We start from the raw sequence: 18,026 nt of genomic DNA on the forward strand, positions 1-18,026 counted from the left end.
ACCGTTTCCAGTGACTACCTCTTGAAGCTCATCAAGAGAATGCCAAGAGTGTGCAAAGCAGTCATCAAAGCAAAAGGTGGCTACTTTGAAGAACCTAGAATTTAAGACATATTTTCAGTTTCACACTTTTTTGTTAAGTATATAGTTCCACATGTGTTAATTCATAGTTTTGATGCCTTCAGTGTGAATGTACAATTTTCATAGTCATGAAAATACAGAAAAATCTTTAAATGACAAGGTGTGTCCAAACTTTTGGTCTGTACTGTATATAATGAATATATCTACTGTATAAAATGAATATATATGACGCACCTCCCACTTTCCTCCAAAATTTTGGAGGAAAAAAGTGCGTATTATAGTTCGAAAAGTACGGTATTTTTTTTTGTTTTGTTTTGTAAAAAAAATAAATTTCTGTTTAGGTTTTCTTCAAATTGATGTCAGAAGCCTCTTTCAGTCCCAGCAGATTAGATAGTGGAGATAACTTTGCATGCAACGCTATTCTTCCATCAAACTGCTAGATGATAGCAGACCCCGTTATTATTCAGTGCGTAGGGCACCAGTGGTAACGGTACTGCCATATACACTGACACATTTTGGGTCTGTGGGGTGTAGGTATACCGTTGGGATCTTTCCATCTAAGTTTCACCAGTGATTTATTTTTTCTTTTAGAATTTCTAAAGCCCCTTTATTCACATGTGTATAATACTGTAAAACCATGGTGGTGATGTCTTTGATGTAGTGATTTGCTATCTGTTGAATATAGATCACTTTGCTAATCTTTTCTATTCCGTATACTGTAAAATGTAGCTTGGATGTAAATGTTATTGTGGGTGAGCACATTACCTTCGTTTTAACCTTCAGGTATTCAATGGAATCCTTCATCTTCTCAGGCATTGAGTTGTATATATTGAAGTGTCCGCTTCAAAGGGCTGTGTGAAGACGTAATCCCTTAAGATGTTCAGACTAGCACCGCTTTAACAGACGCATAAAAGAGAATAAGAGCAGCACAAATCGCGCTCCAAACCAACTGCAGCCAAGCAAAGCCCAGTGGTGGGATTATGGGATACAAAAGTTTCTGTGTACAAAATGAGTAAAAGAAATATCTCCTAAGTTTTATAGAAAGAAAAGTGGCACTGCTGTAAAGTTGGTTCAAAACGTTCAAAAAGGTTGATATACATACACAGTGCTGTGCAAAAGTTTTAAGCAGGTGTGGGAAAACTGAAAAATTGAAGTGTTAATAATAGTTTGTATTTTTATTAACAAAATGCAGCATGAACAGAGAAATCTAAATCCCATTAATATTTGCTGTGAAAGCTGAAGATGATTCTTAATGACACTGGTTGAATGTTTTGGCGTCGTTGTCCTGCTATAATAATCTTGGAGCCAGTCAGATGTCTCATTGATGGTATTGCCTAATGGATAATTATTTGCCTTTTTTTCCACAACACTGTGGACCATAGGCTCAGTAATCAGCCAAGGAAACTTAGTGCAGCAAATGAAAAACACATCATGCTTATTTTCCTACGAAATCAGAAGATGTTCAGAACTGGCAGTAACCCGTAGGACTCGGCTACACCCATCTACTGTTCAGAGACATCTGTCCAGAAGTGGTCTTTATGAGAGAATTTTGGCCAAAAAACCTTACTTTTTTCATGTGAAAACAAAGCAAAGTGACTCAACCATGCTGGAACTGGGGTGTAGAAAAATGGTAGCAGGTACTCCGCACTGAGGCGTCAAAATGTGAAATATTTGGCTGTAACTGGATTTTGTTCGTCAACAGGCTAAACATTTTTATGCACTAAATCTGTACTTGATTGATATTTTAACTTTATTATATTTTGCAGAAATTAAAGAAAAATGGCAGAAACGCCAATCAGTATCTCTTGGAATCTCCAAGCCAGGCTCGAAGTGCCACAAAGCAAAGCCGTACACCAAAAAACAGTAGAAAATCGTCTACACCTAGAACCCCTAGATGTCGACAATTGATGGAAGAAGCAAGTCCAAATAGTCGGGTCACCCCAAAGTCCAGCAAAAGGGCTTCCCCCTATACCAGAAGAGCCAGCAGCTCTCAGTGGAAAAGCTTCTCAAATATAGTGGGGAATGAAGGGCTAAACCTGAGAAGATCTGTCAGGCTGGCATCCCTGAACAGCCCATATGCGTCACCTGTGACCGTGAGTAGAAGAAGGTACGTGGAGAGGTTGGGTTTGTCAAGCTAAACTCCTTATATTGTAACATTTTGTACGTATGTAACTTGAGTGTTCCCTCAGCCTGACCGTTCAATGGAGAGAGAGATTTCCAGAGGGAAGTTTACAGTTGCAATCAGAATGATTTAACCACATTACAAATTAGGTTTATTAGAAAAATGTACAAACTTTCTGCTTTTGCAATAAACCAAAGGACGGTTTAAATGCTGAACACCGCTAATATAACAAGTGGGTTTTCCAAATTCACCACAAAATGCCACATGTAATGACTACTGCAGTCTCAGAAATATTCATCCCCTTCATGACAAGTGTCTTTAGTAAACCACCCAGCTGTGAAGACACGGGGTCTTTCGTGGGCATAATACTACTCAGACAACACAGGGTGAGGGTAAAACAGTGTGGCAATACTTTATTGAACCACCAAATGGACAATAAATACATAGAACAGTCCCAGCAAATACTCAAGATTGTACAGTATTACGCAGTCTCACTCTTCCGCTGGCCCGCCTGGGATAGAACAGCTGCAACTTTTGGACTTGAAGGGCCAACTACCTCAACCAGTGGCCCCCCGCTTTTGGTGGATCCCCACAGAGAAAAGGTAGCGGCAAGCTTAGGAAGCTAGCAGTCCATTGAGGTACATGGCCAGGAGACCTGAGGGTCCCACCGTAGCTCTCAGAGTTTCCAATGGACCAGATGATCGACTAGTCCCAACCTGGTCTCCCCAAATGTATCTATGGGCTCTCTGATCATTGGAGCAGAGCCGTATCTTTCCAGTCAGTGCCATATACCCTTAGGCTGGAATCATGTAGAATCCAAATCTGTGTCTCTTTGTATGGAGCCATGCTACCAGGCTGGTGTCCTGAAGAGTTTGACTGACTTGATTCTCCTTGTAAAGTCTCTTTCAATTCTCTGCTTCAAAGCTTCTGCTACGGAGGCATATGTTCCTTAAATAGTTCGCATTTGTTCTTCCAAGTACACATCCACAGGGCAGGGTTTGGGGAGGTTATTATTCCACAGGGCTAAGGTCTCATTGTTTGAGCATTTAATCACATCTAGCTGGCTTTAGTATAATATGTAATTAGCATAGTAACAAACATCATTGTTTCAGAACCAAGAAAAGACAACATTCAGGGTTATACAAATAATAGTATGCCCTTCTTGACCAGCCACAGAGATACACATACATTCACAAGTCAACACAAACACAATCGTGTATTTCTCTTGCCTTAACAAATCTAGACATCTGGCTGATTAAGATAAGAAGCTGTTTCTTCACACCAGCGTTCATGATAAAAGGGCTAGGATTCCTCAGGAACACTCATAGAAGTTAGTGTCTCTCCAGGCACCATTTTTGCAGCAGGTTAGAACAACTAAAGCACTCTACTAAGCACTAAAGGTGCTTGTGATAAAGGGAATGAATAATACTGAGACTTCAGTAGTCATTAAAGGTAGCATTTTGTGTTGAATTTTTAAAAATACTAACTACCTATGTGTAAGTTCATTAGCCCATGAGAAAAAAATAAATTAGTCCTGGATTACACCTTTAAACGACCAGCAATCAGTAAATTTTTACTGATCAGTAATCGTTTAATAACCTGTGTACAGAGCAGGACTGTGGAGTCAGTAAACCAAACCTCCAACTCCTCAATTTTCATGACTCCGACTCCACAACTCCGACTCCCTCATACATGGCTCATGTTTAAGTGATACATTTACTGTAGCACAGATTCATCTCCGCTAAAAGTCTAGACCCTAAGATCAGGAATAGGACAGACATTTATAGGACATTTAACTTTCCCAAATTCTTACATAAAAAAAATTCCCCACAAACTGCATTGAACTACTGTACCCAATTTATTATATATTTTAGGAGTTGGAGTCGGTCCATTTTATACTGACTCTGACTCTGTTCTCGGCAGTACAGGTCCTGTTTACACAGAATGTGCTATCTAAGACATTAGTGTTTGGTGTGTACCAAAAGATCATTTCACCCAACGAACAAGCATTTAGACTGCACTATTGTGAAACTAGCGTTCCTTGGAACGCTCATTCTCAGTAATCATACAGTGCAATTGTACCTTCAAAAAGGGGTTGTCAAAGTAGTGGACAACCCCTTTAACTAAATGTTTGGCCCCGATAAAATAAAAAAGCCTATACTCACCTTTGGTGCCGGCACCGTTCCCGCGGTGTCAGCTTCGCAGTCCTGGTGCTTCCGTGCGGTTGTTATGACACGTGACCAAATCAGCGCAGGTGTCACTGTCCCTGCCTTCGGACAAATTCAACATGAAGAGGAAGTCCGGGCTGCAGCTTATAAGACTTCCTCCTTTTGTTCAATTCAACAGGACAACAGAACAGTCATGCCAGCACTGATTATGCGCCAGGGTCACGTGTCACAACAACAGCCCGGGAGCCTCAGGGAGAGCGAGTGCTGACACCTCAGGAACGGCGCCAGCACAGGAGGTGAGTATTTATTTTATCAGGGCCAAGCGTGGAGGATGACAAGGAGTTGTCCAAGTAGTGGACAACTTCTTTAAAGGGGTTGTCCACTACTTTGGCATTGATGCCCTATCCTTAAGATAGGGCATCAATGTATGATCGGCTGGGGTCCCACACGTGGCACCCCTGCCGATCAGCCGTTATCGGTGCCGGCGGCCGGAAGTGCTTACCTATAGGGCATCAATGTCAAAGTAGTGGACAACTTCTTTAAGGCTATGTGCCCACGTTGCATTTATGAAGCAGAAAATTTCTGCTTCATTTCTGCAAGTCCTCTCCCGGAAAAACGCATGCGGAATTCCGCACGCGTTTATCGCGCATTTTTCGCGCGTTTATCACGCGTTTTCCACATGCGGAATTGCCTTGCGTTTTTTATGCATTGGACAAAGGCAATTCTGCTTGCGGAAACGCAAAATTAAATGACATGCTGCGAATTTTTGAACGCAGCATAAACGCTGCGGAAAAATCCGCAGCATGTTCATAGAACTTGCGGAATCCCATTGGGGACCATGGGGTGCGGGTTACCAAGCGTTTTACAAGCGTTTCCGCTGCGGAAATTCCGCATCAAAAACGCTTGAAAAACGCTACGTGGGCACACAGCCTTAGCCTAATACTTTGTTCTTTTCACTTCTATCTTCCCCTTTCAGTACTAACATTGGATGTCTGCATGATCTGTTCAAAGTCGTTATGCAGATTGTGCCTTCTATACATCAGAAATGGAGCAGAATTGCTCATTTAGACCACCTGTATCTAAATCTATTTCTAGGCATAAGACTATCTAGTAGGAGAGCACTTTCCCAGTGTGACAGTATATGCATTTCTATGTATTTTGGCCTATTCCTACACTGATATCTGTTTTATTACCTTTTTGTTTCTTTTACTTACAGGCAATTTGAAAAAGACCTGGAATCTGTTTCCGCAGGAATCCGGCAGCTGAAACGCCTCTCTAGGGTATTTGATGATGCCATCTTAAAGGAAGAAAGGTACAGTGGCTTTATTTGTGCGATTCCTCCCTGGAATATGCCGCCTGGAGCATAGATCTGATACCAGTACAGTAATATCTGGGGCTGAAAGCGGCCATTTATTGAAGCTAGCATTTGCTCTGACCGGTTCAGCCACCAGAGCAGATACAGTTTGGCTTATTCCATATCATCGTGGGATTTAGAAACTGGCTAAGAAATGACACATTCACATAAAAAATGGCATGGTACATGAGTACTGACATTTCAGGAACTTATCGTAAATAAAAGTAGCACAAATGTTATCAGGGCCGCCAACAGCTACACTGAATTACCCTGCGTAGGCATCTGTGGGTGGAAGATAAATGGTGTATCCCGGACTAGTTACAACTTTTTTGCATATTTCTCCCATAAGGCAACAGATTTATAATCTCCAAGTGGCAGCACTTTATTACTGTTTCTGATATTTTCAGCATTGCCTTTTGTGTAGAGTTGTGGCAGGTCCTGCAGCAGGTTGGGGACAGGGCACGTTTTCACTTTGTCTTCTACAATCCAATTTTACTATGAGGGTCCCTGATTGGTGCTTAGCTTTTGACATTATGTTATGTTCTGTGGATATGCGATAAATGTCTGATAGATGCGGCTCCCATTTCTAGAATCTTCACCCATCTGCACAACCAGTGTGCCCCCTCCCGGTGAGGCAGCAGCAGCTGCCAGACACTGCCTTCATACACATTCTGGCGATAGTGCCAGTGCTTCTGTGAATATGCTATGTACAGTATGTCTAAGGTACAAGTACTCCTTTTAAGGTTTTTTTTCCAGCATTCAAACTTGAGATAACTTGCTGATCCCTTGCAGTCCGATCACTGGGGCTCCCAGTAATCCCAAGAATGGGGCTCTGCAGAATGGAGCAGAGTTAGTCGTGCACCGCTTCTCCTTTCATTGTCTGAGGCTACTAGAAATGCCTCAGCTCTGTACTCTGCTTTCTCTGGCAAGCCCATTGACCATGAAAGAGCAGAGGTTGCATAAGGCCTCCCCTCCATTCGAATGGAGCCCTGTGAAGTCCTGTTCTCTGGATTGCTGAGACCCCAGTGGTCAGAAGCCAAATGCCCAATAAGTTATTTCCTATCTTGGGTAAACCCTTTTGATTGCTATAAAATTTGCTTTCAGATCTGTTCTGAATAGAGAATAGATTCCACATTGGTAATTGTTCCGCTGCCCCGATTCCTGTATACAATTGTATATAGAAACCTGATGAATTGTCCTTATAGCTTATGCACTGTTCGAGATGAATCGCAACCAATATCTGCTGGTTTGTGGCGACCCGAACTTCTAAAGTCGGACATGCTTGAACGAGTGATGCTTCGGCCGACCATTCAGTGCCAGCCATCTCGGCCGTCTTACACATGAGCGCTCGATCGGCCAAGCATTCTGTCTCTATGAGAATGCCACCGACAAACATCTCTGCTTATGGCTCATTTCCAGTAGAACAAGGTGATCAATAGTTCAAAATCCGACATCTCCTCCAACAATCAGTTGTCCGGGCCCCCATACACTTTAGCTTGTCGGCCGAACACATTGATATCAGCGGGTTTGTCGAACATTATTCTAATGTGTATGGAGGCCTTAAAAGTACATGTAGTAAATTATTCACTGTACTACTTGTACATTTTTTACACTACCTTCAAAAGTTCCTGTAATGACTTTAGAAGCCCAGTAATCTGGCCTTATGTGCACCAAACAATCTGCTGACATGTATTGTTCTTCCATCTATTATCAGCGACATGACCGTTTCTCTCATTGATAACTGAAGAATGTGTTTGGCAGGTAAAGTTCCGGAATTTTATTCATTGTATCCTATAAAGCTTTGCATGACGTGGATGTATTTACTAACCCACCTGGATATCTACGTTTCTCCTTTAAACCACTGACCTTTAAAGCTAAGAGCACTGATATTCCTTTAACACTTATTTACAGACACTGGGATCACATTGCATCATATGTCCAGTAATGAATCCATAAAGGTTTGATATATGTCATTTAGGGTTATCCTTGATTTATTAAAAAGGATATTTGTGGAGATATAAGGTGCCAAATACTTTGATTGCTAATGAGTTAACTTTTTTTTTTTTTTTACATCCAAGTGTGGTTAGACAGTTTTGACTGTGGAGTGTACTTCTCCCTGTAAGATACTGACCAATCGTAAGCAAGCAGCTGCACAGCAGGAAAAGAACACGCCCCCCCAACGTAGCTTTTAGAACATTTTTCAGCGTGTGAGATGTAATAATACAGCTCTGATCTTCTGGTCTAACCTCCTGCATGCGTCACTGTGGGAGGATGGGCAGTGCAGCTGAGGTTGGCTGTGCCACATTACAAATCCTTAGCTCTTCTAATTACTGAGTGTGTCAGTATCACACTTATGTCTGCTGTGCTGAGACAACTTGTAATCACTCTGCAGTGAAATCAGGCTGTCACTACATGTCACACAGGAGCAGCCTGTTCTGGGCTAATTCTGTGTAAAACCTTATGACACCATGCTCTGCTCTCACTGCAGATCGATTTACAAACATTTTATTACAGATATTAGTGTGATTACTGACTCTGAGCATTAATCTCTAGACCTGCAGTGTGCAAGGCTGACAGTGCTATGAGAAGAGAAAAGCTGTGACACAGCTAAACTCAGCTGTGCTGCCCCTCCCCCACAGGGATTTTACCTGAAAGGTGTTAATCATCTGTGCTTTCTAATCATGCAGGAGGTTAGACCAGGAGATCAGGTCCATCTGTCGTCAGTCTCAGACACTGAGAAATCTGTTCCAGTGTTGCTGCCTGCCCTGATTGGTCATCGTCATACAGGGAGAAGTACATGCCCTTGTGAAATGGCTAACACCCACTTAAACTTAAAATACCTATTATAATAATTTAACTCTTTAGGTGCCAAATGCTTTTATTGATAATCTCTCCACAATGGAGAGGCATAAAGAAGCAAATTAAATCGCTCTGTATCCACTATTACTTCGTGTGTCTAGTTCAACATGACAAATTTGGTGAAAAGTCCTCTTTAATGCAGGTGGCATTTCACTCTACTTTGTCAGTGTGTCTTAGAAGAATGGTCTTCTTTCCCCACAATGTTTCTACTCCTTTTCATGAAGCTGCTGCTCCATTCCTTTCAGAAACCAGAAGGCTGTGTGCTTATACTGTGAATGATTTTATTCTCTACATAGAAGCCTGAGAATAAAAGCTTATTTCTGAACTTTGTAGGAGCTGTATCCCTGACCTGCTTCCAGTATTAAGACTTTTTTTCCTTTAACAGGCAATAAATGAGCTGTTGAGTTTAGTGTCACACTAAGTGATTGTGCTAAATGCTCTTTTATTGTTAGAGTGGACATCAAAGTGTTCTAACTTCTGCAAAAGTGATTTTTTTTTTCCTTTTGAAAAGGTGATTTATACAGTTTGCAAATTCTTACCAGACTCTTAAGGCTATGTTCATGCTTTGTCTTTTTGCTGCTTTTTTTCTGCAGCCAAAACCTGATCTCTTGGCAGTAAAAAATCTGCAGCCAAAACACAGGTTTTGCTGCTTTTTATGGTACTTTCTTGCTGCGGTTGTGTTTTTTTTTTGTTTGTTTTTTTTGCTGCGTTTCCAGGATCCCATAGTTTAGCTTTCTTCCACCTTGCCGACATAAACAATACAAGGAGGTAGGCCACCAATGCAAGACGTGTGTGAATCCATAAAACTTTCTTGGGGAAAAAGGGTTATTTGATCAAATTATTTAGAGGAAAAAGTTTCAGAAAAAGTAGTGACTATTATCAAAACCACTGGACTAAGGTATGAAGCCTAGCTGTGAACTAAGGTTATATGAGTTTATGAAAAAATACCAATTCAACTTCCCCAAGTGTTTATGCACTTGCAATTGTGTAGACTATTGTTTATCTGAGACGTTGGTAGGGGATTGTTTACTTCACTTTGGTAGGGATTCAGTTGGTCAGACATTGTTTACTTTCACACATAATATTAGTAGTAACATCTATGCTCATGTGAGACATCATGGTAAAATTTAAACTTGGGGAATGTCAAAAATAAATGGGTTTCACATCCTGCTGTACCTGCGTTTTTCATCAAAAATGCTGAAAGAATTGACATGCTGCAGCTTTCAAAACGCAGCAGTTTTCCAATTCACTCAGGAACACAAAAAAAAAAAAAGCGTATACATGAGATTTCTGAAACTTCATAGCTTTTGCTGGTACTGTAAAAAGCTGCTTTTAATTCTCATTAAAAAACGCATTGTGTGAACATATCTTAATAAATAAGGATCTGCATCTTGGGCTCTGTTCTCACATACTACCTCCACCAAGAAGAGCTCCAGATCATTTTTTAAAAACTGCTCATTCCACAATTGTTTTGTCGTGTAATTAGGCTCATGATCACCCACCTGATAACAAGCTTAACGCTCATTCATCTGGGGAAATGATATCAAGTGCAGCACAAAAAAAATCATCATTCACACTGAGCGATCTATACTAAATCGCTCAGTGAGCAAAAGCAGTGTGCATCCCATTTACACAGGACGATGCACTGCCGACAACCAGGGCAGCGTTGGCTCACTGAGCGATTTAGCATAGATCATTCGGTGTGTATCATTTACTTTGGACTGCCTGTGCCAACATTCAGTTAAATGAATGCTGATTGGTAAAAGTTTACCTATCGGCGATGTCTAGTGCCACCGATCAGTCCATGAAAACAGACACTGAGAGGGCACATATTCCCTTTTCATAACCGTTTGTACATATGTTTGACATCCGTCTGACATCCTACATATACTAGATATCTCTTTCAGTCTGCACCCTTTCAAAAATGAAAAATAAAAACACGCAGTCCGCAGTTCTTTTCCACGTTTGTGAAAAACCAATCCGTTTTTTCATCCGTTGTTTTTACACATTACAGTTTATGGAAGATGGAGGCAAGCATATTGTAATCCGTTTTTAGATCCATTCCCCTTCGTATCATTAGATCAGTTTAAAAAAAAAATAAAATCAACTTTTATATTAAAAAAATATATATACTTTAATTATTATTATTTATTTTTTTGTGTTAGTTTTTACTATTTTTTTTAAACTTATTTACAAAACATGATGTGAGGATGGTGTTATTGATGAGAAGAAGAATAATAATAAAAAAAAAAAAAAAAAAAAGTTTCCATATTCCCCTCGCTCGGGGTCATTGGAGGCTGTGGAGGGACAGATCTGACGGTGCTGGGCTGTCAGCTTTCTTTCTCATGTCACTTGCAGCTTCTTCCTTCCCACATACAGCCCAGCAGTGAAGCTTTTCTCTCCTCCTGCTTCAAATAGTTCCCTTCTCTAACTCCTGGCTGATACTGACTAAATGACTAGCTACCCCATTGCTCTTAAATGATTGCTGTGTAGGGTTGAGCGAGTATGTTCTGTCCGAGTATGCTCGGGCCGAGCTCCGAGTACTTACAGCTGCTCGATGATGAGGTTAAATTGCTCCCGTGTACATGATTTACAACTGTTTGACAGCTTTATTACATGTGAGGAATGTGTAAGAAATAGACATTCCTCACATGTAGTAAAACTGTCAAACAGTCACAAATCATGCACACGGGAGCGATTCAACCTTATCACCGAGCAGCTGTAAATACTCGGAGCTCGGCCCGAGCATACTCGGCGAAAGGGTTAATAGAACATACTCGATCAACACTTGCTGTGTCTATACTCTTTCCCAATCAGCCATGTACAAGGTGGGTAACTTGCCAACATATAAAGAAAAAAATAAAAACCCACATTGTAAGCGTATGATCATACGTGCTACTGAGGAAATGGGTTCTTTTTTTTTTCTTTTGGGTTTTGGACGAATGATTGTGGTAAGAATTGCATGCATCTAGAAAAAAAATATTTTTGGAAGTATATCACTGGTGAAAGTTTTTCTGTTTTCTTTTCCCCACGTGTTCGTCTGTGTTTTGTCCTCAGGAAAGAAGCCATTTTAAATTACCACAGTGTAATGACCAAAAACCTGCGTTGTACTCGCCATTCTCGGCTGTCTTGGAGAAGGACAAGGAAACTTCAACGTACACTTGAAGGCTGGACTGAGGTGGCATTAACCAGTATTGGCAATATTGGCGCGCGTTAACGATACGCGATGTGTAACCAGCTTTTGTCTTTTTATACATGTATGTCCGAATGGCCGTTACTAATCGCAGCGCTGGGCGAGACATCTGTCCTGTGCACTTGGACTCTCTGCGACAAACCACATTTATTCACTACACTAATATTCACTTGTGTTAACGGTTTTTGGAGCATTCATCCATAATTGCCCTTGTCTCCTAAAATGGAGCCAGGACAAATATATGTCCTCCAAATTATTGATACCAGGCCTGTCTGCACAGAAAAATTGATATAATTGGCAAGAAGTCCCATATTCCCGAGTATGTGATTAATGTAAACCTGTACAAAGTGATGTATTCACTGCAGAGCTGAAGCCACTCTTCTTGATCTTACTAATCTTGATTATCATAAGCTAATGAATTGCTAAGAAGGTTTTAAACGAAAGCAGTACGCTTTTATAAAGCAATATCCAATATATCCTATCCCAAGCGGCTCGTCTACCTATTTTTATAATGCTTGAAATGAAGGAAACACTTTTGTACTTTGTAATATTATTGGAAGCGTGTATATCTTTTGTATCATAATAATCATTTCTGAACAACGCATTTGTGTTTTGTTTATTTTTTCATTATCAACGTACTTTCTTTTTCTAAAATTTTCTAATAGAGAATTTATTTATCATTAGTCAAAGCAGTAGCAAAAGAGAAGTGATCTCACTGTGTAGCTACCTGTCCAATCTGCACTTGGAATAGAGAGAAATAATGTGATGTCGCTCCTCTGCATTGTATTTTTTGTTGCTCTAAGCCAGTGGTCCCCAACCACCGAACCGGCAAAAAAACCCCAACGGCCGGTCCTGGTCCGCAGCGCCTTCGCAGACAATCACTAACATTGACCATGTGCTCTGCGGCAGCTCAGAGCACACTGTATGGGGTGGATACTGCCCGCTGTTCTAGACTCCCGCAGAGTAGACCGGTAGAGGACCTGTGATGACATCAAGGTCACATGATTGTGATGTCACCACAGGTCCTGAAGCAGGATGAAGTGAATGCAGTTGAACAGCAGCTGTCAGGACACAGCTGCCCCATCCTGCTGCAGGGCATGACGGGGCGTCAGCAATGCGGCTCCCGGCACAGCACATTATGTGGGGCTCCTGGCATAGCTCCTGGCGGGGACCTGGTCTACACTGTATAAGTATGCACTAAACTCCAAATCCCTCCATAACCCCCCCCCCCCCCCACACCCATATGACCAAAGCCCCACCCCGCACTGCCAGGCCATGGAAAAATGGTCTTGAATGAAGACGGTCACTGGTGCAAAAAAAGGTTGGGGACCACTGCTCTAAGCAACCTCCATCTTTAAAGGGAGTCTGTCGCCACAAAAAGACTGGCCAAGATTGCACTGAGCGCAGACAGATCATTGCGTCTTCCCTCCTCCTTTTCCATCGATCTCCGCCTCCTTCTTTCTTGATGGTTCTTCCTTTACAGAAGGCTGAGAGAAAAATTACCAAAGGTGCACTGAGCCCCTGTGATAGGTTTGATGGTCATTTTGTACTGTTTATACCTTGCGGTTTATAGTCTTACCTTTTATCCATGGTTATGCTGTGTTTTTGGTTGCACTTTTGGTCGGGATCCAAACTAGCTCTGTGGTGTTTCCAGCTGAGCATGGTGGGCTGTATGCTGGTGTTTTGTGGGGTGTAGAATAATTTGGACCATTATACAGCATCTCTCTGAATTACAGTTTATATTCTAAGTTTGGTACATAATACAACAATAATCCTTTTCCAATGACTAACTTACAACCTTCAACGACTGTCAGCACTAACCTGATTTCTTGCATGCCTCCGTGTTTGTTCCTCTCCATTCAATTTCAGTCTACATGTCTGAGGCCACCTTACTTGGATGGTGGTTGGATCTTTGTCCTTGACATAGGTGCAGTTTGTTTGCCGTAGGGCTGGAGAGTGGTTCAGTGAGTGTCTGTAGGCAACAGTAAAGAATGGTGGAGGATCCTTGCAAGTTGGCGGCTGCATTTCAGCAAATGGAGTTGAAGATTTGGTCAAGATTAATACTGTCCTCAATGCTGAGAAATACAGGCAGATACTTATCCATCAGTCAGTACTGTCAGTGAGGTGTCTGCTTGGCTCCAAATTTATTCTGCAGCAGAACAACAACCCCCAAACATACAGCCGAAACTCATTAAGAAATGTCTTCAACGTAAATAATAGCAAGGATTCCTGGAAGTGATGATATGGCCCCATAGAGCCCTGATCTCAACAACATCGAGTCTGTCTGGTATTACTTGAAGAGACAGGGATTTGCACAAGTCTACATCCACAGAAAATATGTGGTTAGTTGTCCAAGATGTTTGGAACAAACTTCCTGCTGTGTTTTTCAAAAACTGAGCAAAGGTGTCAAGAAGAATTGATGCTGTTTTGAAATATGAGAGTGGTCACACTGCACACCAAATATTGATTTGTTTTAGACTTTTCTCTTATCTATTCACTTTCATTTTAATTGATTAAAATAAACTAATACTTTTTTTTAAAGCATTCTTACTTTTCAGCATTTTCCTTACACTGGCCTAAAATCCTGAGCTAATCTATGATCACATGAAAGTTAAATGGACACGGTCGACTCGTTTTAACAAACTTTACATAAATTAGTAGAATAGGTAAATATATGTAACGTCACAGTATATCTTCTCAGACAAATCTACTTCCTTCTCCACTTATGAGCCATTTCTTCTCCTGCCTCAAGAACTCGCCGTCCTTTTGGGGGATGGGGGCGGGGGTCAAATCTGTCTTGTTGAAAGCAATATGAACTGCCAGCTCAATGAGGTGTCAGCTTAAATACTATTTTACTTTATAAAGATTGGAGGAATGAGGAACACTCGCCTCAGTGAGACACATACAGACTTGTGCTACAGCTTTAAGCAACAGTTATACTGCAGTACAGTGCTGGATTCACAGCCACATAGCTCAGTACTGATGTATAGTATTATCCTCCATGCTGCTGTATATGGTCTTTCATACTGTTCCTGCTTCTGAATATATGCTAAACAAAATCCTTCTGTTAATAGGAAACGACATAGCTAGTCTGCACCCACTAGAGCAGAGAGGACTGAAAATTACAGAACCTGCAGAGGAAACAAATTGGTGAAAGTGTTATTCCCCATGTACACACAGCAAGATATTTTGAAAAGGCCGACACACTTTAAACTGACTTTGTCATAAATTGGTCAGAGGGACTCTGAAAAGTAAAGATTAGAGTTCTAAACTCTCCCATTAGATCAAACTCCCTTATGGAATCTCAGTCAGCATGATCGTCAGCGAGCAATGAATAAAGGAAACGCTATAGAAGGCAAATGGTGCAAAATTATTAATGAAACTCCATTCTAAAAATTATATTTAGACAAAAATCCATTAAAGATAAATTGCTCAGGACGGTGTTCATATTCTTTTAAAAAAATATATACAAATGATAACCACAAAATTTGTGGGATACTTTTATTTGTATTTGCTTAAAAACAAATAGACATCAAAAAGTATACTGGCTGTAAAAATTGTACATTTTCATTTTAGAAATACATACTAAATTTTACATTTTTTTTTTCAATCTGTATTATACAAGGCATCCATAAGAAATATAAACCATTTGTCCCAAGGAATAACTTTTTATTAACACACATATTTTATTTCAATTTTTAAAACTAGACGTATAGTCAAAACTCTAGACCCAGAAACCAGTCTCAATTTTTCCACTGGAGTTCACAGACCAAGTAAACAGCTTATCACAAATATATAAAAATAAAATGTTCATTTCAGTGGTGGGAAGGTCATGAGTCTGTGAAGGAGTATGATGTGCTTTCAGGTACGCTAGCACTGTCATTGTGGTTCTTTGTATTTGGTAAGCACAAATGTCATGGACAATAACGGCTTTTTTGTGGCTAAAAGGCAGAGCATCTACTTTTTGAATAGCCATGCAATAATGATCTAGGATACCATCTTGCTTCTATTAAGATCAGTATTAGGATCCAGTAAAATCTGGGCATTTTCTTCAGGTAGAGATGAGACAAGTGTTTGGGAGTAGAATCTACCAATCAGCTAAACACTAGCTAAGGTGGGTCACCGATAAGGTCAGTGTGTGGACAAATCATTTCTAGTGATGAGCGAGTATGTTTTGTAAACCCTATCGCTGAGTATGCTCGGACGAGCACCGAGTAGTTACAGCTGCTCGGTGATATGTTTGAATCACTACCGTGAGCATGATTTGCAACTGTTTGACAGCTTTAATACATGTGAGGAATGTCTATTTCTTACACATTCCTCACATGTAATAAAGCTGTCAAACAGTCGCAAATCATGCACACGGGAGCGATTTAAACATATCACCGAGCAGCTGTAAATACTCGGTGCTAGCCTGAGCATACTAGGCGAAAGGGTTAACAAAACATACTCACTCATCACTAATCATTTCCTAGATAGCCCCTGAATACAGCATATCGAAAGGATTTGTTTAGATCGGACAATCTTTTGGAAAGGGGTTGTCCGATACCTGAAGTGTCCTTTTATGAATATCTATCTAACCCCTAAAACATAAAGTAAAATTACATCTCTTCTCCCCATACAACTAATACTTATATGTGGTTTGATTTGTCTAACGTCATTAGGAAGATGGCCCTGCACTCGCTTCACCCATCACACTGCCTGGATCAGGACCTCCTCAGTGGGGATTGTTGAGGTCACTTATGACGCCCTGTGATGAAATCTGGAATCAATAGCGGTGATAGAAGCTGTGGGAGAGATGAGCGCAGCGCTGGCACACTTTTGTCACCACAGGCCCACAGCTTGTTTCTCTGAAACATGACATCATTATTGGGGCGGTGATAGAAGCAGTGTGAGTGATACCGGCGCTATCCCTGATGACTGTTTCAGGGAGGTGATATGAGCTGTGGGGTGGCGCTAGTGTCACAATCTTATTCTATAACTGCAGGCAGAGAGCTTGAGACCCATCATTAAAAGTTGCTCTAGTATGATAGTTTGCACTATGCGAGAGTGTATGAATATATGTGTGTGTATATGTAAAGTTGACCTTTATGAATATTCATCATGGACCCCTGTTCTATTCATCTGTCACATAGTTAATAAAACTGTTCAGCTGGGTCCTAAAAGAGATGGACATTAATCTATTAAACATTCATCATATACTCGCATTCACTGTTCCTCTCATGCTCTTTAGGCACTATAGTCATGTATTTTTAATAGTGGGAGTTGGATGTGTTTTGTATTGGGGCCTTATGCAATAATTCTCCTGAGAGGTTGAGTTTGGGAAAGCGAGAGGCTTCGAACGAATACCATGCACTTATTAGTAAACAGCAAATAACTAGCTCCCTGCTATGAAGCAAACGAGCACTTGTTATGTAATATTGTCTGAATCTCATATTAGAGGAATTAAAATTGAAAGAAAGGCTACATTATTCCTAATCTTTAGCAATTTTCATTCTGGCCACTAAGGGTTCTCTAATCAAAAGGTAACATGAGCAGTGGGCAGCCAAGGGCGTTAAAACAATGAAAGATTGAGCACACATCCCTGATCCCGGATCGTTGCAGCGGCGGTGTCTCATAGGCCGGGAGTGGTAATGTCACCGACCATCAGGGATCTGACCACTGAGGCGGCTCATTGGCTTCAGGGTCAGGAGCAGTTAATCACCCGCCACAGTGGTCAGGTCACTGGCGATTAGGAAAGTCACTGATCCTAGCCCAGCTGAACCCGCCAGAGAAAGGAGCCAAGGGCTCGGGTGTCATTTATTAATTTAATCCCATGGCTGCACTGCTGAAGTTACCATTTGCATGGAGAACCCCTTTTAATATTACTGATATTTCCAGCTCGGTGATTGGCTGCAGCAGGCACAGGTGCTGTAGCCTTTGTCACCACTGCAGCATGTAAACAAAGACCGGAGTAGAAGCCGAGAGGAGATGCTGGAGCAGAAAAGGGTAACCATTTTAACCTTGGTGCGAGACTTTTTTTTTTTTTACAGAACCTCAAGAACTTCTCTATAATCATGCACAGAAATTCCAAAATCAGAAAATGACAATTAGAAAAAAAATTAATATGTTCCACTGTCTGGTAATCGTTATTGAAAAAATAATATACTTGATACAGTGGCTCAGTGGTTAGCACTGGTGCTTTGCAGCGCTGGGGTCCTGGGTTAAAATCCCACCAAGGACAACATCTGCAAGGAGTTTGTATGTTCTCCC

General features: G+C 41.0%; 1 protein-coding gene across 6 annotated transcripts in view; it reads left to right on the forward strand.

Moving 5' to 3' along the window:
* The window catches only part of PIMREG (PICALM interacting mitotic regulator), a 45,775-nt gene extending 33,397 nt beyond the window's left edge, over window positions 1–12,378 (forward strand). For 4 of the 6 annotated variants that reach the window (XM_073667821.1, XM_073667822.1, XM_073667819.1 and 1 more), the window contains 3 exons: window positions 1,845–2,185; window positions 5,585–5,680; window positions 11,639–12,378. In XM_073667821.1, coding sequence (XP_073523922.1) covers window positions 1,845–2,185; window positions 5,585–5,680; window positions 11,639–11,798 — 597 coding nt within the window. In that variant the 3' untranslated portion in view covers window positions 11,799–12,378. Of the gene's footprint in view, window positions 1–1,844; window positions 2,186–5,584; window positions 5,681–7,436; window positions 7,484–11,638 lie in introns of all 6 variants that reach the window. The other 2 variants (XM_073667823.1, XM_073667824.1) reach the window with 1 other exon arrangement.
* The last annotated feature ends 5,648 nt before the right edge of the window (window positions 12,379–18,026 follow it).

The sequence above is a fragment of the Phyllobates terribilis genome, unplaced genomic scaffold, assembly GCF_046119375.1.
Source record: "Phyllobates terribilis strain yellow unplaced genomic scaffold, ASM4611937v1 Scaffold_2__4_contigs__length_985480577, whole genome shotgun sequence".
In the NCBI taxonomy this organism is placed as follows: domain Eukaryota; kingdom Metazoa; phylum Chordata; class Amphibia; order Anura; family Dendrobatidae; genus Phyllobates; species Phyllobates terribilis.